At 48.0% G+C, this 22,148-nt stretch overlaps 1 protein-coding gene across 5 annotated transcripts in view; it reads right to left on the bottom strand.

Moving 5' to 3' along the window:
• FERMT2 (FERM domain containing kindlin 2) overlaps positions 1–22,148 on the bottom strand; it is a 51,708-nt gene that overhangs the window by 5,564 nt on the left and 23,996 nt on the right. For 3 of the 5 annotated variants that reach the window (XR_011679079.1, XM_071426112.1, XM_071426111.1), the window contains exons 3-12: positions 14,863–14,997; positions 11,204–11,236; positions 10,541–10,766; positions 10,300–10,402; positions 9,770–9,877; positions 8,017–8,151; positions 6,434–6,483; positions 4,109–4,233; positions 2,658–2,764; positions 1,710–1,931 (exon numbers count right to left, since the gene is read on the bottom strand). Coding sequence is in view for 4 of the 5 variants with exons in the window: in XM_071426112.1 (XP_071282213.1) it covers positions 1,710–1,931; positions 2,658–2,764; positions 4,109–4,233; positions 6,434–6,483; positions 8,017–8,151; positions 9,770–9,877; positions 10,300–10,402; positions 10,541–10,766; positions 11,204–11,236; positions 14,863–14,997 (1,244 nt within the window). In the remaining variant the exon portion in view is untranslated. The remainder of the gene's footprint in view (positions 1–1,709; positions 1,932–2,657; positions 2,765–4,108; positions 4,234–6,433; positions 6,484–8,016; positions 8,152–9,769; positions 9,878–10,299; positions 10,403–10,540; positions 10,767–11,203; positions 11,237–14,862; positions 14,998–22,148) is intronic. The other 2 variants (XM_071426114.1, XM_071426113.1) reach the window with 1 other exon arrangement.

Here is a 22,148-nt window from a genome sequence, read left to right on the forward strand (position 1 = left end):
CACATCTCTGCACAAACTCAAGGCCACTCTGGCTGGGGAAGCTCTGGAGGAAGCTCAGGGGCTCACCCTGAGCTCAGCAGATCCTTCTGTTTGGGATACGTGGAGAAATGATTGGGATGCTGCTTGGGATAACAAGCAGATGAAGGGAACATCAGCTGTGCTTCTCAGAGATGTGTCTGCCCCAGCTGGCTCTGACACCAAACTCTGGCAGGGCACCTGGGAGCTCTGAAAATCCCTATTTTGGGTCAGTTCTTGTTTATTTTCACTTAGGATTTAGTGCTTCCAATCCCAACCTGCCAACCCTACGCTGCTGCACGTGAAGACAAACATCACCCCAGTGGGTTTGGGGCTGGTGAGGACCCAGAGCCTCCATAAACCCACAGCCAATTCCCATTCCAGCACCTCCTGTGGGCTGCACAGCCTCCTCCTCCTCCTCCCCCTCCTTCCCTGTGCCTCAGAAGGACCCTTGTGGTCAAATTCCTGACATTCCTGCAGCCTCCATCCCTCATTCCTCTCAGCAAACATCCTCTGCTGCTCCAAGCTTTGCCTCTGGCCACCAAGGAAAATCCTAAATCCACTGCTTAGCTGATGCCTGTGAGGGCCCTGGTGTCCACACCATGGCCACATCCTGACTGGGATCATCCCCATCGTGCTCATCCCCACAATTCCATGGATTTTATTTTTATAACCAGGATACCTGCACAGTAAGCAAGTTTTCCAAGCTAATATTTTTCCAGGTGCCTCTGTTTTCCCAGAAACCTAGAAAGTATTTTATATATAGAAATATATCTATCTATATATGTATGTTAAAATAGTATATTTATGCAGCCTCTCCTCCATCCAAGGGGATATAAAGGCTTATTCAGGAGAATAATAAGGGCTATATAAAATATAACTCCACTGCCAGGAAATCATCGTGCTGTGCCAATAAAAAGTTATATTTTTCCGGCTTCTCTGACTTGCAGCCTTCTTCTGGGCTTGGAGAAATCATATCCAGCCCCAGCCAGCAGCCTGAAGGATTTAAGTCACCAAAAGGCCACGAAGCAATGCTTTCCTTATTTTTGCTGCTGTTCTGACATAGAATTCTCTTTGAGAGAATCCTGCATTTATTCCCAGAGCGGAACAGTTCAGCCCTGTCAGGCAGGGATGGGATGGAGCGTGGATGGAGTTCAAGCACGAGTCACAGCAACTCAAAACCAAAGCAATGTTCCAAGGACTGGCATTTGGAAGCAGTGGAAAAGCAAAGAGAGAAATATGCAAACCGTGTTACAGCCAAGTGTGGATAAAGCACTGCAAGCAACTGCAACTCCGCTGATCCCAGGGATTTCTCCATGGATTCTGTGCAGGGGAAGGGGTTTTAACCCCAGCACCGGGCAGAGATGGGGCAGCTGGAGCCAAACCATCATCAGCAGGGGCCAAACCATTCCCAGAATGTGTTTAAAAGAAACATCACCCAATTTCGAATGCATTTCCAATTGAAGGTTCCCTGCCGTGTCCGTGCTCTTCACACAGCGCGTGGCAGAATCCCGGTGCTGGGTGCCATCCCCGGGTGCTGGATCCAAACCACACCCTTCAGTCCCACCTCCTTTTAGTAACCACGTGCATCCCAGTGAGTGAGGACATCCAAAACATCCAAACCACGCCGTGTTAAACACCAGCCACCGCCGGGACGCGTGTCCAGCCCAGCCAAGGCCACCAGCAGCACCTACCTGCTTGTTCTTGTACTTCTTCAGGTAGCGAGGAGACACCAGGCACTCGGGGTTGATGTCAGTGTTGATCTGCTCTGGGATCAGCTGCGGGTCTGGGTTCAAATGCTGCATTTTCAGGAAGGACAGGATGTTCTGCACTTCCATGCCGTAGGAGCTGTCGGCCATGGTCTTGCCCTTGGAGGCCAGGCGGCAGGCGGCCATCCAGCTGGCATACTGTGTCTCCTGCCCCCCAAAACAGGGACATGTGTCTGTCACAGCCATGGAGGGGCCACCAGACACCTCAAAAAACACCCCATGGAGACCTCATTCCCCTCCCAGCCTCGGGAGATTCCAGCATGCACAAAGACAGGCAGGAACCCAACCAACGCGTGGCCAAAAACCACATGACAAAGCCAAAGCTGATTTTCTGCTCTGAACTTATAGGAAAAGCAGGCAACCCCTGACAAGGGGAGAGAAATGATGCATCTGACTCCATCTTATCAGGAGGCTAATTAATTACTTTATTATACTGTATTATTCTATATTATATTACACTATATTACATTACATCTAAACTGAATCTGCACAAGCACCCCACTCAACTCAACTGCCCAGAATCTCGTGACTGTCTCCTGACCAACAGTCTGCACTTGCCCTTGGCCCTGATAGGCCAAGGAAACAAAACACCATCACTTTGGGTAAACAATCTCCACACTGCATTCTGCTTTGGCACAACACAGGAGCAGCAAATGAGATAAGAATTGTTTTGATTGTTCTTTGCTTCTCTCACTGCTTCTCTCAGGTTCACAGAATGTGAATCCCACATGAACTCACAGGTGACTTGGAGCACATTTGGAATGCTGAGATCAGACAGGTGGGAGCATTTTCTATTTGTTTTTTAAAGAACAGCCCCTGGGCAGGATGGTGGGAAAAGGTTGAAGAGGTGGCCAGCCCAAGAGATGAACTTACGTTGTCACAGCGCAGCCAAATCTCGTTCATCCCCTCTGCCACTGGAATCAGGAGTTTGATGTTGAACTTCTGACCAGAGATGTTCACATCAGGGGTAACTTCACATCCTGCAATGAGGGAGGTGGTGTTTAGCAGGGGTGTGAGGAATGATGATTTAAAAAGTGGCAAAGAAAGTGAAAAGAGGAAAAGAAAGGGCAAAGCTCCCTGACCCAAGGGTCTCCGGTGGCATCTCAGTGCTGCCAAAGGTTTGTCCCACACCTCTGATGGGATGAACACTCCACACAGAAAAACCTGTCAGATGTCCCTTTTCCAAGTGTCAGGAAAATGGGGGAGAAAAGCAAGACCTGATCTGAAAGCAATGAAGCCAAAGCAAATGTGCAACCATAGAACTCCTGGATCCTGCCTGGAATCAGAAATGGATCCCATGGCTGGCAAATACCCCAAAATCTTCATGAAAGGTGACTGGAAAGGTGTTGACTCTCACCCTGAAACCCTTCTATGTTATTGATGAATGATGGGATGCCATGAAGTGTTTCAGGCCAGGCTCGGTGGGGCTTGGACCATCCCAGTTTAGTGGAAGGTGTCCCTGCCTGTGGGAGCGAGGTGGAACTGGATGGGCTTTAAAGCCCCTTCCAACCCAACCCCAAATTCAGGGATTCCATGATTTGGCTGTGAGCATCCTGCTCCTGGTGCCTGGAGAGAATTCCAAGGGGTTGTGTAAACACAGGGGTGATGAACCGGCCCCGCCACGGCAGCGCGGGCGCCGCGCCAACGCCGCCTCCCAGATTTCTGAAAATGCCATCACAGCAGATTTGTCAAAAGCTCCCAGAAGGGTCCTGGGGGCCAGGCCTTGCTCCCACAGCAGCCTGAGGTCACCTGGCATCCCCCCTGCTCCTGCATCCACGGGGAGAACACACAAGCTCACTGCAGCTCCGTGGCTGCTGGAGCAGGAATGTTTCACTTGACATAAGGACAGGCAGCCACCACAGGAATTTCAGCTCTGGAGTGAAGCTGCTCCCAACCAGCAGCAGGGAGAGGAGGAGAAATAAAGGCAGCAGAGGAAGAAAATGGTCTGTTCTTTCCAGTTTCTGCTGTGGCAGTCAGTGCAATCCTTTGGAGAGCTGACAAAAAGGAGAAGGGCAGGTGGAAGGCTGGAACAAGGTTTGGAAGGTCCCCTCCAGCCCAAACCATTCTGTGGTTCTCCAAGCTCTCTTCCCAAGGTACTGGGGGGCTGGTGGTGCTTCCCTGTGGGATCACACATAATCACACTCAGAGCTCCAAGTCTGTGCCACGATGTCAAACCCAGCCCCCTCATTCCTTTACACACCTTTACCCAACCCTGGGATGGAATTCCGAGGCGATAAAGCAGTGGGAAAACAAGATGCAGGAGGAGCAGCCTATTCCTGGAATAAAAAGCAGCTTCTCTTAGCCCAGCCTTGTGCTTCTCTTACCTCTCAGGTTCATCTGGTGAGCAGGGGTCCCGTTGGATTCCTCTTTGCTTTTGTAGCAGGAGATGGAGGTATCTTTGAAGGTGCACCAGTAGGGTTTGTAGCCTTTCAACGTCAGCTTCTTGGGCCTGCAGGATACGTGGGGGGGACATCTCACTTGGTCTGAGCTCCTGGAACAAGCTGCTCCCCAGGAAACCTCAGTGTTTCCTCAGAATTTCAGCCCTGGCAAGCAGCTGTCAGCAGCCTGGGTTATTCCCACTCCTGCCTGGGGGGCTCAGCCTTTCCTGCACTGCTGGCTCAAGGAGTTGAGCTCCAGTTCCAAGTTTGGACTCTTCAATCCCAGGGAGATAATTTGGGGCAAGGTGGGGGGAGCTGGAGGACTGTGCTACAAAAACAGAGGAGTCCATGAATCACTGCAAAATCTGCCTCTCCAGGCACCACATGAAACTGGAACCACTCTGCTCAGGCTCTGGGGGAAGCAGCACTTCCAAGGACGTGTCAGTCACGCACACGCCTGAGTGCGCTCCTTGTTTTCTTTTTAAACACTCCACAGCACAAAAGGGTCCCTTCTTTTCTACAGAAAGCATGGATTTTGCTCAATTCTGCAGGAGAACTGGTGGCCCTGCAAAGTGAAGCACCTTGAACTCATCCCAACACAAGCTCAGAGCCTTTACAGAGCCTCAAGTATCAGAATATTTTAACCTTCCCTGATTTCTAAACCTTATTCTAAGGCTGGATCTGCAGCCTCTCATGCATTTCTCATGTTTTCCTCTCAGAAACAGCTGCTGAGAGTATTTTAGATGGGATATTAAGAAGCAATCCTTCTCTGTGAGGGTGGGGAGGCCCTGGCACAGGGTGCCCAGAGCAGCTGTGGCTGCCCCTGGATCCCTGGCAGTGCCCAAGGCCAGGCTGGACAGGGCTTGGAGCAGCCTGGGACAGTGGAAGGTGTCCCTGCCCATGGCAGGGGGTTGGAACAGGATGATCTTTGAAGTCCATCCCAACCCCAAACACTCTGGAATTCTGTGATTTTAGCTGGCAAGGGCAGTAACCTGGCTGGCAGGGGAGAGAGAACCATTCCAAATCTCTACAGCCACACCAGGCACACGCTGGGACACATTTAAAAGTAAATATATGGAGTTAAATATATGAAATACAAGGGACATGCACTGCTCCCCCAGTTCTCCTCCCCAGCTGAAGTGTGACAAGAGGCACATCCAGAGCTGGGACAGCTCCAAACATTGCACCACTCACACTGGGTTTCTGGCACTAAAACACCATCTGAGCCCCATTTTTAGGAGCAAACAGAATTCTGTGTTCAATCTGACAGCCTCAAACCCCAACCCCAGGGTTCAGGGCTTGCATTGAGTGAGGAACCAGCAGCTTCTGGCTGCTCCATCCCCTGGTGATCCAATTTGCAGGCAATTAGCTCCCGGAGTGGTGCCTAATTTGATTGGCAAATCAGCAGATCAAGGGGAAGAACAAGTTTTTTGTTTGTTTGTTTGTTCAAGGGAGGGAAAAAACACCCACTGAGGGGCTGGGCACAGCCTTGAAACTTCATCCCAGCTAAGGCAGACCACAAGCCCAGACAGAGGCAGAGACCTCATTAATTCACCTCTGGAGAGGGAGAAGGGGTTGCAGAGCAGAGAGTGCCAGGTTCTGGCTCCAGAACCAAACAATTCATAAAATAAAGGTTTGTTCCAGAGCTACTTCACTGTCTGCAGCTTTATTCCCCCCACCAGCACTACCCTGCAGCTCTGCTGTGAAATCCCACCAGTGTTTCCAGCTTCCAGAACTTCCATTGCAGCAGGCAATAAATTGCAAAAGATGGTGGTGGCTGCCAAAAATGTTCCTCCAAGTGCAGACGCTGCCGCTCCCGGTTTCCATGAACCACCAACCAAGTCAAAGCAAGCTAAAAAAAAAACCCTAAATCCTGAGCAAGCTGGGAGAGGGGCAGAATCAGCTTAACCTGCTCCTTTTGGCATGGAGAGACTGGAATCCTGGCTGGATAGAATTCCTCCAGCCTCCTGCAGACCAGGAGAATTCTTTGAGGGAGGTTTTTGGGTTTCACTCCTCATTTTAGGATGGTTTGTGTTCTCCTGGGCATTAAATGTGTTAAAGAAACATCCAAGCACACACTGCTGGCTATAGGATGCACCAGAGCAGGAAAACACCTTGAATTTTGTATTTAAGAACCAATTAACTTAAGTATTGAATATTTTGAATATCGTAAGGCAGTGAGATAAAAATAAAAGGAAATTAAGAGGCAGGACCATTAATTATTCACAGCCATTACCAGTTCCACAAGCAGCTCTTCCCATCAGCACTTACTTGAAGACTTTAATGTAGTCAGCGAGCTCTGGGATGGAAGTGATGTCACCCTGGAAATCAAAGATTATCCCAGTTACTGGGAGCAGTGGGATCAGCAGGGAAGGGATGTGGTGCAGGGGAGGAAACCAGGAGCACCATCAGGCCTTAGGGGCTGTGAAACTGCTCCTGAGAAAGCCCCAGCCACTTCCCAGCAGTGAAAAATGCAAGGCCCAGCTCTGCTGTTTTGAAAGCAGAGGACAAGGTTTGATTTTTCTGTGAGGAATTCCTGCTGCTGCTGGAGCCAATTCCCAGCCCAGGGTCACCGCTGCACAGGGAATTTTCTCCTCCCTTCACTTATTCCTGATGCTCCAAACAAAAAGGGGAAGAGGCACCTCTGCAGAAAACTAACTGGGATTTCTAAGCCTAGAAAGATTTTTTTTTTTTTCTCCCCCAAAATGTTGAAAATATTGAGTTTAAATTCCCTTTTAATTCCCAGGAGCTGGAAGTAAAAAAAAATTTCGAGGGAAAGGGAAAGAAAGGGAGGATTGCTCCAGGAGCTTCCAGTAGCAGGACAGTTTACTTTCAGTCTGCAATGAGAAACTGTTTACAGATACCACAGGGAAAAAAATGCAGAATCTAAACAAACAATCCAGTAATTGCCCATTATCTGTATTCAATTACTCGAATGCATCTGGAAATGGCTCCTGCTCCAAAGCCCTACGGAAAGGGATGGGATTTTTGGATGAATCATTGTCCTCTTCACTCCTGTCTGGCAGGGACTGTTCCTCACTGATGTGTTTCAAATCTGGTTTTGCAAAAGGAATTAGAAAATATGTCTTGGTGATAAAAATTTGTTGTTATTTCTGGTTCAGACTGCAAAGCTCTGCTGTTGTTAATGCCAATAAAGCATCTAAGGATGGATGTAGCTTCAAAAAAATCTGCCATAAACACTTAAAAAATTATATGAAGTGTAAAAGTGGAAAATTTCAGATTTTAGGGTTGGAAAGAGACGGTTTAAATGTGCAAAATGCCTGGAAAAGCTGTGCTGGGCCAAGGCTGACAGGACTGAGTCCTTTTAATGCACTTTAATTTTCAGGCTTTATATTTTTAAAGGTGGAAAACCAGTGTTAAAATGACATATCAAGAAGAAAACCCCCAAATGCTCTGAAATACAGACCTAGGCTAAAATCCAGTCTAATAAAAATAGGGTTTCATAAGCCTAAATTAGTTCTGAAAATCCAGCAGCTGCTTTAGGTGCTGTAAAACGTGAATTAGAAACAGTGGAAGAGGAACCTCAACGTGGAAAACTCAGTAATTTGGGAAAGTCAGTAGTGAGGATAAAAAAATCACTTAATTTCCATTTAGTTTTCCATTATTTCATCAGGAGGGTGGCTTGGTGCAGGGGGGGGGGATCAGTAAAATCCTGGCTCCTCCAAGACTCTTCCAGATGCTGCCCAGGATTCCCTCATTCCAGAACTATCCCTTGGTATCTAAAATCCCTGTGTTTTAAAGAAAATATTGCTGGGGTGTGGGCAACTTTCTCATCAGAATGAGAAGAAAAAAAGGAAATAAGTGAGGCTGGATGCCTGGAAAAACTCCCTTACCAGGATTGTTGACGTCTTGCCACCTTCCAGGGTGATTTCCAGGTCCGAGAGCGCGGCGTCCACCTCGTCCACGTCCTTGTCACTGTGGTTCAGGTGGTTTTCCGAGGACATGATGGACAGCTTGTTGATGTGGTACTGCAAGGCAAGGCCAGGGTCACACCTGGGTGCTCCTGTGGCCCCAGGATCCCACGGGACCATGGTGACACAGCCACCGTGCTTGGGAATCAGAGCGGGGAACCAGGAGCGGATGCCAGCAAATGCTGGGGGGGTTTGCTGGGTCAGGAAGGACCATCCTGGATGGTTCCAGTCCAAGGAGCCTCCAGGCACTGATCCTGAGGGAGATCACTGGACCCCATAGGGCAGAGCTGCTCTTTCCACCAGGCTGGGGTTGGAAGGGACCTCTGGAGGTCACCTGGTCTCACTCCCTGCTCCAGCAGGGCCACCTGGAGCTGTTATCCAGGACCAAATCCACCTGGCTTTGGAGTAACTCCAGGGATGGACAATCCACAGCCTCTCTGGGCAAACTGTGCCAGTGCTCAGTCACCCTCCTGCTATGAAGATGCTTCCTGATGTGCAGAGGGACCCTCCCACGTTCCAGGCTGTGTCCATGGCCTCTGCTCCTGCCACTGGCCACCTCTGTCCACCCCCTTTCCTGCCTCCCACGAGGTGTTTATGGATATTGGTAAGATTCCCCAGCCCTGGAAGTGTCCAAGGCCAAGTTGGACGGGGCTGGAACAACCTGGGATAGTGGAAGTGTCCCTGCCCATGGCAGGGGGTGGAACAAGATGACCTTTAAAGCCCATTCCAACCCAAACCATTGTAGGATTCTATGTCTTTGCATCTGCTTTCACCCCAGAAAACCAAAACATCTATAAAATCTCACAGGAAGAACCGTGCCCAACCCACTCTGGAGCACTAGGATGTAAACTGAGCCATTATATTTCTGCTTTTCTCTCTTTTTTATTCCTGGGAGGGGCCCTTGGAGCAGGCAGCCCTGCTCCTGAGGGGGATATTTCAGCATCCTACAGCTCCAAGGTGTGCCAGACCACACGGAACAAAGGCCTGCCATCCCTCCCATGAAGTCAATAGCAGGTGGAGCATTTATGCCAAATCACACAAAGCATTTCATAAAACAGATAAATAAATAGTTCTGGGAAAGCCACAGATTATCCCCAGCTGGTTTGGGGGCAGAGAGCCAGGAAGGCACAGTTCAGTAACCCCGTGTTCGTTTGGGATGGGTTAAGAAGGACAAAACCAGAAGTTAAGATACATATAAACATGTTTGGTAAAAGCAGGTCAAGTTCTTTTTTATGAGGGATAATCAGTGGCAAGTATTTAAATTATCTCATAAACTCAAGTGAGGATCTGGAGATGGGAAATGACCCAACTTCTACCAGCATGAAAAAGCCAAGCTCCCATCAGAGATAAGGTGAGGCTTAAAATATGAGTTTAAAATGAAGAAGGGATGGTTTAGATGGGATGTTGGGAAGGAATTCTTGGCTGTGAGGGTGGTGAGACCCTGGCACAGGCTGCTCAGAGAAGCTGTGGCTGCCCCATCACTGGAAGTGTCCAAGACCAGGTTGGAGCACCCTGGGATAGTGGAAGGGGGTTGGAACTGGATGAGCTTTGCAGCCCATTCTAACCCAAACCACGTTGGGATTCCCTAATTTCGTTTATCAGATTAATGAGCAGAGAAGTCTGAGAACAAAACCAAGCCTAACCCAACCCAGGGGCGTCTGGGGCTGTGTCTCACCTGCAGTGCTGCAAACATCATCATCTCCTCCTCCGTGCACTCGATCTCCTCCAGCAGGATGGCCCACTTGGACTGCTCGTACAGCTGGTTGATCCTGATCGCGTCGTACTGCGGCACAGAAACGCGGAATGCTCGGAAAACCAGGAGCCCAGCTCAACACAAACCACCCCATCCACTGGAAGCTGTCCCTCCCCATGGCAGAGGGTTGGAATGAAATGGTCTTTAAGGCCCATTGCAACCCAAACTAGTCTGGGATTCTGTGATCTATCATCTTGACACAATGATCCGAGACTGAAAATCCTCTGCCACTGACAAGAAGTGGCTTTAAGAACTCTTTAAGCACCTCTAGCAACACCTAAATCCCCTGGTGCAATGGAGCACAAATCCTGGCTTTGATGCCTGCACAACCAATTTTCAAACTTCCACGGTCTTTGGGAGATTTACCAACACAGCAGCACGTTAGAGATCAGGCATCCTTCGCTCCAAAGGATGGAAAATTCAGAATGGGAGCGGAACAAGGAGCTCTGTACCTTTGGATTCAGGTCAAAAAAGCTGTAGTACTTGAATCGGAGTAGCAAAGCCTCGTTTTCCTTCACCTCCTGCTCCATGAGGGATCGGGACGAGTCCAGCCACCTGTGGATTGCCAACATGGGATAACGCACACGGAACGCTCCGGCGGAGTCGCCACGACGCTCTCAAAAACACCATTAAAAAATCATCCAAAAAAAAAAAAAAAAAAACCAAACCCAAATCCTCATCTCCTGAACTCACCCTTGGTTGATTTTGGCCTTATCGAGCAGCGTCTGGGGCTTGTACATTTTGGCTAAGGACTCCGGGGAGGTGACGGGCTGGCTCACGGCCAGGATTCCCGGGTTGCCCTCGGACAGGGCGCTGTCGCCGAACCAGGCGGACGTGGGGGACAGGGGGCTGCCGTCGTGGGCGTCGTAGGTCGGTGTCATCGTTTTGCTATAGAGTCCTGGGCTTGAATAGATATTTCCTACCAGTGAGGGGAATAAAAGCCGGGAATTAGCCTCGGGCCAAGCCCTGCCTGCTCCCAGCCACGCAGGCTCTGCGCAAACCCGGAGCCGGCAGATGGAAAACTTTCCCTTCTCATCTTTTCTCAACGGGAAAACGCTGTGCTGCTTGTTCTCCCTGTCCCTCTCCTCTTTCTTGGCTCTTCTCCAAGAGCAAAACTGATGGAAAACTCCTTCCAGCCCAAAGGATGGGAAAAGACTCACGTCTCCCACACCGGGAAGCTCCTGCCCCCTGTGTTTCTGTGGCATCTGGGACATGAGTGGCCCCCGACTTACCGGTATTACCTGTTGCTTAAAGATTTTGGAAGTCAAAAGTTTTAGAGGAGCAGGAAAATAAACTAAGGGTGCAGCCAAAGAGACCAAAGGCAGAGGGCAAAAGTCCTATTGAGGTGGAGCTCACCTTTGACGGGGCCGATGTAAAGAATATCGGTGCCTATAGAGAGGGAAAGAAAGGAGGGAAGTGAGAAGGCGAGAGAAAGTCACCCGGAGAGCAGGAGAAGGACAGAAGCCAAAAATGAGCATTTTTGGAAGAGGGCAGAACAGCACAGGTGAGGTTGCACCACCCTAATGGAGCGTTTGCAGCAGCGCTGGTGGCAGCAAAGCAACTGAAGTGACTTCCCCAGGACAGCTGGGCATGGAAATGTGGCATTCCTGGATGGAAAAGCTTGCTGAGGTGGCCACACAAGTTCAGGATTAATGTGCTGAGTGGTGCAATGTGGTGCCAGACTGATCCCAAAGCAAATGTTACTCCCAGGCCTTTTGAAGCTTCACAGCTCGTACCGATTCAAAGCAAGACATAAAAACACCCGAACATTTAAACATTATTAATTTGAAGAGAAAAAAAGAAAAAACAAATCCAGCTTGGTATCTCATAGCTTGAAATAGCTGAGAGCTTAACAGAGAGGTTGTGGCTGCCCCATCCCTGGAAGTGTTCCAGGAGAGCTTGGATGGGGCTTGGACAACCTGGTCTCTGGAAGGTGTCCCTGCCCTTGGCAGGAGGTGGAATGAGAAGTGCTTTAAGTCCCTTTTTAAATCACTTCCATCCCAAACCATCCAATGAAACAGCCTTTCTTCACCTCACAGGGAAGTGCTTTAAGTCCCTTTTTAAATCACTTCCATCCCAAACCATCCAATGAAACAGCCTTTCTTCACCTCACAGGGACACTGAATTTTTATATAAAAATCCAGATTTTCAGAATAAGGGAGGATCAACCACCATCTCCTAATGGCAGGAATTCCCCTGTGTGCACACATTGGCCAAGGAGCTCACCCAGCATCACCTGGGCCCAAATCTGCCCACCAGAACCAGAAGGTCCAACACCACACTGGATTTTGGGAAAGGGCTGTGTCCTTCCTAAATCATGAACCTGCAATTCAATGCACCCAAGCTCTCCCTCCCAGAGCTCTGCTGAGGGTGTTGAAGATGGTGACAGAGTTGAAATGCCACAAACAAAACCTTTTGTGCCGCCTCCTGCTGCTGCCCTGAGCCACCACTTTGGCTCCAGCTCCTTGCTCCAAACCATCCCACACCCTCATGGCCAAGGAATGACAGAAAACTGAGCTGGACTGGAAAAGTCCAAGACCAAACCAATGGAAAAACCTTCCTGAACCCTCAATTTTCACGATGGGCATCTCAAGGAGCAGGAAGAATGGTGGGAATCAGCAGCATCCATGTCAGTAACAACCAAAATCATGGCTAGGAAACTCCAAATAATTACAAACCTGATTCTAAACTGCCTGCCAGGGTGGAAAATATAAGTGAAAACCACCAAACAGGGATGCTTTTAATGCTCCTGCTAGTTTTGCTGGTATCCCAGTCTGGATGAATCATTTGGGGACCTGTAAGCACCATGGGTAGCTGTCACCAAGACAGATCCAGCAAACTAGGCAGGAGAAAAAAAGCAGCAGGGATGTCAAGGGATGGAAAAATCCACCTTCATTTGCAAGGAAAAGGTCAGGGATGATTTCCAGGTTTTTAGACCAGGTACTTGCACTTAGGGAGCTGGGACTCCACGATGCTGAGGATCCCTTCCCACTTGAGCTATCCTGTCATTCTGTGATTATAAAAGCAGCAGAAAGTTGCTCTCCCCATGGATTGTTACAGCACTGGAGCAGAGAACTCCAACAAAAACCAGCCATAAACCCCCAAAAACCACTTCCCAAAGGAGTTCTTCCCTCCTCGCCATCCACCCTCACTGCAGCTTCAGCCTTCACATGGCTCAAGCACACAAGGCTGAGCATCAACTGGAACAACAAAAGAAAATCCCACTTTTTGCCCCAAATTTTGGGCAAGTTTTTCCATGAATATCCCCCACACTCCTGACTGAGTATCTGCTCCATCAGAGCAAAGCTTCCCCTGCACTTTTCTCCTCATCTCTTTCTCCAAACACCTGAAACATCTCAGAAGAAGCTTCCCTTAAAAAATTTGCCCCAGGCAGGCAGTGTCATGGAAAGTTCCAGCAGAAATAGCTACAAATTTGGCTAATTTATATAAACAAGTGACTACAGGTCTTCTAATGGAAAGTGTTGGGCAACACATCCTGTGGGTGTATTGACAACTCTGCCCACTGGGATTTAAATGGTTTCACTGCCAGGTTTGGGGTACTCAGTGACAAAACACTCCCAAGACATTGAAATCAGCACCTCCTTAATTATTAATTAGTTTTCCAGAAGCTTTCAGCACACAAACTGATGTTGGAACAACACTAGAAATGATTTATTCAGATGAAACCCACGGCTTTTATCGAATGGCACCTGAACAGGCAGGAATTCAACCTGCTGTGAGTGATTTCATTCACAAGGAGAGCAAAACCAGCCAAGTGACTCACTGGAAGAGCCATAAATAATTAAAATAAAGCCCAGCTTTTGCATACATTTCCCCCAGAGAAGGCCAAGTCTTTCCTATTAATCTAACAGAGATGCTCTCTGTGAGCACTGGCTGTTGGAAAGGCTTAGAATGGACTTCCAAGATGAAAATGCCAAATGGAAATGAAAATTGACTGGAGCCTTGCCCAAATTCTCTGAGCCAGGAGTGGAAGAGGACAAGCCCAGAAGTATTTTTAATTTTAAGAGAGGAGAAAGAGTGGGATCAGAGCAGAAGGAGGATTATTTTCCCTTGTTCCAGACCTGTGGTGCACATCAGCCTGCACAGCCAAAACCTTCCTTTCTGCAAGCCCTGTGTCACCACTGGCATTAAACACACTCCCTGCAGCTGATTTAACATCAATTAACACAACTTTACAGTTGCAAGGTAGTTTTTTTAATTAAAGCTGCCCTGCTGCCCTTGGATTGCTGGATTTAAACCCAAGAGCTTGGGCAGCCAGACACGTCTCTCCTGCTCACCACTGTGGCTTTCTCCACAAATCCATTTGGGATGAAGTGCTCCCACTTGGCCAAAATTATGGTTTAAACTCCTGCCATTTGCCTTCAGACACCAGACTCCCAGCAGCCATGGAAAAAAGCTGAAAAACCCCCTCTGCTTGCAAACACCTGCATCAATTTGCTGCCTGTGGCAACTCCATCAGGGATGTTACTCCAGCAGAAATTCCCTTCCCAGTCCTGCTCTGGATCTGGAATCCACACTGGCCAACCAGCCCCCAGCAATAAAAGGATTTATTTAGCATCACAATCCACAGCTACACCGTTCATGTAAGGCAACACTAAAGCAATTAATAAAACCCTGCCCTTGCTGGGCTGTAAATACAGAGCAGAACGGTGGCACAGCCTAAACCACGCCAGGAATGTAGACATTAGCAACGATTTTCCATTTAACTCCTTTCTTAACAGGCTAAGAAAAGCTCTCAGCAACACCATCTGAGTGCTCAAGTGGCCACACTTGGGCTCTGGATTGCTCTGTGAAGCCTGGGGGTTGCTCTGCTCCCAGAAATGCGTGACAGCTCCAGCCCCAGACATGCATCCGTGCCAGCGAGTGCTGCAGCCCGCCAGGACCTGTGCCATGGATCTGGGGTCTGTTTCTTGCACAGAGCCCCAGAAATTCAATCAGCCCCACGTTGCTGTGCCAGTTTTTTCCCCTGCTCCCATTTTTTTTTGCCAGCTCACCCGACCCTGGTGTGATCAGAGGCCCCTCCAGCTCGAAGGTGTCATCTTCACATTGATCGTCCAATTTCTTCTTTTTTTTCTTTGATGGATCTCTGGGTTTCCTCAAAAGGGAGAGCTCTTCTGGATGCCTGATGTCTGGAGGGGGAAATTGATCACTTTTATAATGGCAGGATGGGAAAAAAAGGACAAAAAAGGGGAAAAAAAGGGGAAAAGAAGAAATCTTTCCATTAGGAACAACATCCAGTAATGCCCAGTATCTCCCTTGGATGAATTTCCTGCTCTGTAATGGTTAAAAATCAAGTTGAGAACATTTTCCTTGCAAGCCTGTTGGAAACAAGTATTGTCCTTGGCTGGAAAGGTAACATAACATTTGGATAAAATGTGGAATTTCCCAGGCACAGTCAATCAAATGTAAATGTGAGCACTGTGACAGAGCCTAGTAACACCTTCATACATTAAATATAATTAATAAAAATAATAACCCTCATATTAATAACATCAAATTAGAAATAATATATCATATTATAATACACAATAATATAGAAATAATGTAAAGAAATGGAAATAGAAATTATAGAAATAGAAAAAATAGAAAGAGAAATAAAAATGAACTAGAAATAGAAATCAGCACACAAATCCCTACTTAGCCGTGTAGGTAACAGACCAGACCCTCTCAATTCCATAGAAGCAATCCAAGAGTTAAGCCATTTATTTACACATCAGACTGGAAAGTTTAAAGCCTGTAATTTACCCACTTTTTAAAGAGATTAAAGTGTTTCCTTTTCACAGCAAACCTCTCCCATTTTCCTGCCTGGGTTCCCTGGAAGTGTCCAAGGCCAGGCTGGACAGGGTTTGGAGCAATGTGGGATGGTGAGAGGTGTCCCTGCCATGGCAGGGGTGGAATGGGATGGGATTTAGGGTCCTTTCCAGTCCAAACCATCCTGTGATTCTCTGATGGGGATTCTGGACATGCCTGAGCCTGGAAGGAGCTCTGGAGTCTCCTCTGCAGCTGCCTGTCCATGCTGAAGCTCCTGTGCTGTTTCCTGCTCTGTTTTTTGCACCTATCACCCCAACATGCTCAGCTGCAGAGGGCATTCCTTCCCTTTGGAATGCCCTATGGAAAGTGGCCCTGGTCCCATCCCTGCTGCAGGAAAAATCAGGAGCCAGGAGCTGGCTGCAGCCAGGCTGGACTTTCCCACCCAAGGAATGCTGAAGGGCACAGCCAGCCATGCTCCCAGGCAGGAGAAGTTACAGGGCTGGCAGCAGCGGGAGCTCCCTGAGCACTCCCAGGATTGTAATTAACACAGGATTATAATTAACACTGGAATTTGGTCCCCAGCAGGTGACCTGAGCAGGACACAGCCCCACAGTGCCCACCCTCACCAGCATGGTTCCTTTCCTGCAAACAGGCTGGGAAATGCCACACTGGGAACTTCCCCCAGCCAGGTGAGCTTCAGTAGGATCCCACCAGCTCTGATATTCCTGAATCCAGAGGCTGCACACTTCTGGATTTAATATAGTAAATTATTTTTTATATATAGTAGGTGACTTTCATATAGTAGGTGTCCCATCCCATTACCTAGCTTTAATTTAAGTTTTATTTTTATTTATATTCCTGTAGTTACTTACACACGATATTTATATAATTAAATATTTAATATATATATTAATATATATTATTTTTAGAAGGCATTATTTATTTTCAGCTTTATTTATATTTATATATTTATTTATTTCAATCATATAACTGAATCCCAGAATGGTTTGGGCTGGATGGAACCTTAAAGTCCACCTTGTTCCACCCCCTGCCATGGGCAGGGACACCTTCCACTACCCCAGGTTGCTCCAAGTCTTGTCCAATCTGGCCTTGAACAATTCCAGGCTAAAAATATATAGATTTAGATATCTATGTGGATTCTAAATCTCTAAAAAATATATAGATTTTTATATATTTATATTTTATATACAAACTTTTATATACAAACTTTTTATATACAAACTTCTCTAAAAAATAAATAGATTTTTATATATTTATATTTTATATACAAACTTTTTGAACTTATAATTTGGTTTTTTTCCTGTATTTAGAGATATTTATTCCTATATTATTTATTTATATTTAAATAAATATTATTTAAATAAATAATTTAAATATAATATAGATAGAAATATTATATATAATATGTACTATATATAATACATAATATATAATTATATAATGTAAATATAAATATAATAGAAATATTTATATTTATATTATTATTCATTTTTTATATATACAACTTTTATTTTCAGCTTTAAGTTAACCCTGATTTATTACCACACAAACCATCTCACTAAACCCCACCAGCCACCCCTCCAGTTTCCCTGCCCAACTTTTTGACCATTTCTAGCAACAAATACCCAGAGGCTGAGTGCAGGCAGCTCCATGCATTCCCATTTATCCCAGCCAGCTTACCTCATGGAGCAGGAATCTGCTGGGACAACCAGGGTCACATGCAGGGGACAAGAGGCAGCACAGCCTAAATGGAGGAGTTCCCCTGGTATTTTGGAGCAAGGTTGAGGCCCTGAGGTTTATTTATGGTGCATTAGCAGCTCTCAGCTGGAAGCACTCAGGGAGGCCAGGAGGAGGCTCTGGGCCAGGCTGGGATTCTGGAAGCAATCCTGGAATCATCCCAGGGCTTGACCATCTGATATCAAAGAGACTTTTTATAGCCCCTCAGTCGTTCCTGATGCTCCCAGCGGGACAGAAAGGATCCAGGGCAAGTTTTGGGCAGCTGCTTGGAAGCAGCTCATGCCTGCAGGGGGTGGAGCAGGCAGCAATCCTGGGGATGCCAGCAGGGATCCTATGGATGAGCAGGGATCCTATGGATGAGCAGGAATCCTATGGGTGAGCAGGGATCCTATGGATGAGCAGGGATCCTATGGATGAGCAGGAATCCTATGGGTGAGCAGGGATCCTATGGATGAGCAGGGATCCTATGGATGAGCAGGAATCCTATGGGTGAGCAGGGATCCTATGGATGAGCAGGGATCTTATGGATGAGCAGCAAATTCCTCCCGCCTCCATCCACAGCCTCCAGGACTTTACAAACCCACCAAGGCAGGCAGAGAATGGCTTCAGACTGGAGATTTAGGGATCTTGGGAGGGAATTCCTGGCTGGGAGGGTGGGAGGCCCTGGCACAGGGTGCCCAGAGCAGCTGTGGCTGCCCCTGGATCCCTGGAAGTGTCCCAGGCCAGGTTGGACAGGGCTTGGAGCAATCTGGGATAGTGGAAGGTGTCCCTGCCATGGCAGGGGTGGGACGGGATTGGCTTTGAGATCCTTTCCAACCCAAACCATTCTGGGATTCTATGGGAAGGAGACAGAAAGGCCTGAACTCGAAGAAAGAGTTTTGGAGCTCAAAACATGATCAGAAAGGCGGCTTTGAATCTCCAAGAGAAATTTTTGCAACTCTTGGATGAAGCCATTTTGCTGCCTGCAGCATCTTCTCTTCCATTTGCCTGCAAGATGCTGCCTGTGCCTGCTGGCTGTGGCTGAAGGGAAATCCTTGGCCTTTTTTTCCAGTGTAATCCTTCATTTCTCATCCAGCCCCTGCACAGCTCACCCAGCCCAGCTGTGCCCATTTATCTCCCATTTCAGACAAACTCCAGAGCTGGGATCAAACCCTCTTCATTCACAAAGCACCATCTGCGCCCTGCAAACTGACTTTAAAAAACATCTTCCTTAGAGGGTGTTAAATTCCCAGTTTGTGCTCTTTTGCACTAAATCCACCAAGTAAATCTTGCAGCTGCTGCTTCTTTATCCACCAAGGTGTGTTGTGATGGAGATCCCAAAAGGGTTTGGGTTGGAAGGGACCTTAAAGCTCATCTCATTCCACCCCTGCCACGGCAGGGACACCTTCCCCTATCCCAGATTGCTCCAAGCTCCATCCAACCTGGCCTTGGACACTTCCAGGGATCCAGGGGCTCCCATTCCCACAAGAAATCAGATTTATGGTTTTCTTACATCACCCACATCTAGAACATGACATCATTGACTGCAAGGGCGAGTATGGATGGACGTCCCCAAAAGCTGAAATGATGGGAAATCACACTACTTTCAGTATTCACTTCTCATAAATACAGATAATAATCTGAGACACAAAGAAATTTTTGATGTGGAAAGAAAATTAATGTTGCAAAAAGCTTCCGGCATCCAATTTCCTTCCCCATTTCTGGCTCCCCTAAAGGCCAGAGGGCTGCTTCACCACCTTAATTCTTGAACATAAAAACTCCATAAATTTACTTGTAGCACAGACAGCATTGAGGGGAAATCCTCTCTTTAATGCTGATCCAGCCACCCTCCTTCAGGAAATGTGTTTTGAAGTGGGATATCTCTGGGAAGTGGGATTTCTCTGCACTCCATCACTGCCCCCTCCAACCAGTGACTCATTAAAATTACAGCCTTTGTGCATCACTCTGACAAATCTTAGAAAAATGAGACCTCAAATCCCATTTCAGACTTAAAACCAAAAATAAAGATGTTTTTTTTTCCTTGGAATGAGTGAATTCTATGGATGGCTTTTCACAGTCTAAGTTTACAGAACGAAGCATCCGACTTATCTGAAACATAAATTCTCTTGAGATAAAGTTCTGCAAAACAGACCAGAGGGGAAAAAAAAAACCAAAAAAGAAACTAAAAAAGGAACTTACATAACCTGAGGAGTGTCTGGAGATAAGGCTGTGGCTGTGTTGGACACTGGGCAGTATATGATGGAGCAGGTCCTCACCTCCCCAGCACAGTTTACTGCGTTTGTACATTCAGTACATTTTATTATGGGTTCTTCAAATGCCCAGGAACTTAAATATTTATCTGGGCAAAAGCCAAGCTCTCCACTCACTGCCTGGGGCCCTTGCAGCTCTCTCAGGACATCCCACAAAGCCTCTGGAGATGCCCAAGGAGTGCTATGGGTGTGGAATCAGCTGGGGCTGACCCTGGCAGAGGTTTTGCTGGAGCCTTCCCAAATTGTGGGTGGAAAATCCAAGTGCCTGTTGACTTATGGATTTGCCAAGGGAGCAATGATGTGCAAAACCACCCAAAAATGGGATCAGTGGGGTTTGGAGGGGTGTGAATGTTTGTGCCAGTGGTTCCCAGAGCTGAAATCGGGCACCACCAGCCCAGAGAGATGCAGGAGGAGAAGGAAAAGGAGAAGGAGGAGGATGCAGGCAGCGGTGATGGAGCCAAGCATTACTGCAAGGCCAATAAAAAGAGCCATTGGAGAGGCAGAGTCAACAAACACTTGAATGTTTGGATGTTTTTTCCGTAAGTGGGACGAAATCCCCAGGCTCCCATTATCTGGATGCCTCCTGGAGCACAGGCAGCACTACAAGCCTTGCCCCTGAAGTGGCTGAACTGCAGCTCCAGTCCAATTAAACTCCATTAATTTAATCCCACAAACAAGAGAAAAACAATCCACTCACACCCTTCCCTCTGCTTCGGCCCATAAAGAGCAATCCAGCTAATTCCAAGGAAGGCTTGGCCAGCATGCCCTAATGTCTTCAGGATGGATTCTATTTAAAGGGTCTCTGTCAAGAGCAGAGTAAGGATGAAAAAATTCACTGACTCACACGGTGACATAAAACCTGCTGCTCCTCCACACGCAGAACACCATGGGGTGGGGACAGGGGGGGGAGAGCTGAAAGGTTTTTTTTTTTTTGTCCATCTCAGACACTCTGTAATTAAATCTGGTTATTTCCCTGACCCCAGTTCCTGGGGCTGGTCTGACAGCTGAGCACGGGCAGGCAATAAAAGGGGAAAAAGCCGCAGCTGGCAGCGAATGCTTGGGCCCTGAAAAAGCTGAGGACGTTGCAGTTTGGCCAGCTCTGGAAATGGGAAGATTTCCTTCCACACCCATTCCCTGGACATATTTAGAAATAGCTGTGCCACTGCCAAAGCTCTGTGCTCGTGGCAGGGAAAGGCAGCAGATCCATGCTCGGGGTTTCACCGCCGCCGCCTCCCCGAGAACGTCATCCCTGAGCATCCTCCTGATGCTCCTGAGCATCCACAGCCTGCATCCCCAGATCCCAGAGTCACTGAGGCTGGAAAAGACATCCAGGATCATCAAATCCAGCCTGTGAATCATCCTCACCTTGTCACCCAGCCCAGAGCCCTAAGTGCCACGTCCAGTCCTTCGCTGGACGCCTCCAGGGATGGGGACTCCAAACCTCCCTGGGCAGCCCCTTCCAAGGCCTGACCACCCTTTCCATGAAGAAATTCCTCCTGAATGCTGCTGTTGCTCCCCAAATTCCCACTGAGATGCTCATGTGCATCTACCAGGACTCCATGATTTTAGGGAAAACACTCCTTTATTTACCAGCAGGGTGTGAGGAAGAAAAAGTTTAGGAGGTTTGCAGAGGCCAGGGATGGTGGGATTCCTGTCCTGTGCAGGGCCAGGATGATGGACTTGATTGGATTGGACTTGATGATCCTTGTGGGTCCCTTCCAATCAGGATATCCTGTGATTCCACAAACCCCAGGCAGCTTTGCCTCCTGGAAAGCAACTGGGCCAGGGATGGAGCTCCATGTGCCTGTCACAGAGCCCTGGGAGTGCTGCACATCGCCCACCAAAGGGTTTCAGTTTTGCAAAAATCTCAAAAACAACAAAAAACCCCAAAAAACAACAAACAGTGGCTTTTTATAGAAGTCTTTTTGGCAGCCGAGGGCGTGGAAATATTGCAAATACTTCAGGAGTCAGAGGACGTTCTGTTCTGGAGCGGGGAGCGTTTGGAGAGGGAAAAAAAAAAAGGTAAGGTCACATTTGGCACTGGGATGGTGTCACCTTCCCTGGGCTGGGCAGGGCTGGGCTGGCACCCTGCCACTCCCAAAGGCCACTGCCACCTCGGCTCAGGTTGCATTTGGTGGCTGGAGGCTGAGGCAGGGAAGGGTGGCTGTCACCTCCCCGCCACTCGGCGAGTCTCCTTATTTTTGGGATGATGGGAAGCAGCTCATCACCCTCATGGAACTCTCTGCACCCCCAGCTCCACAAGCTCCTCAGGATCACACCACCCTCACCCTGGGCAAGAAGGGGAGCTGGGGACCAGAGCAAGATGGAATGTGGGCATGGAAATGTCACAGCCGTGCACAGGATGCTCCCCAGACTCAGTTTCCCAAAACAGGTGACTAATTCACTCAGATGATGAGGCAGGAGCTGGGTGTGAGCTCCACCAGACTCTGGGGAAATAAAAGAGCCTGAAGGGAATTTCTCTGTCTTACACAGCCTCGGGGTGGGTAGGGAGGGATTGGTCA

The sequence above is a fragment of the Agelaius tricolor genome, unplaced genomic scaffold, assembly GCF_023055355.1.
Source record: "Agelaius tricolor isolate 1412-34295 unplaced genomic scaffold, bAgeTri1.0.p SCAF_5, whole genome shotgun sequence".
Taxonomy (NCBI): Eukaryota; Metazoa; Chordata; class Aves; order Passeriformes; family Icteridae; genus Agelaius; species Agelaius tricolor.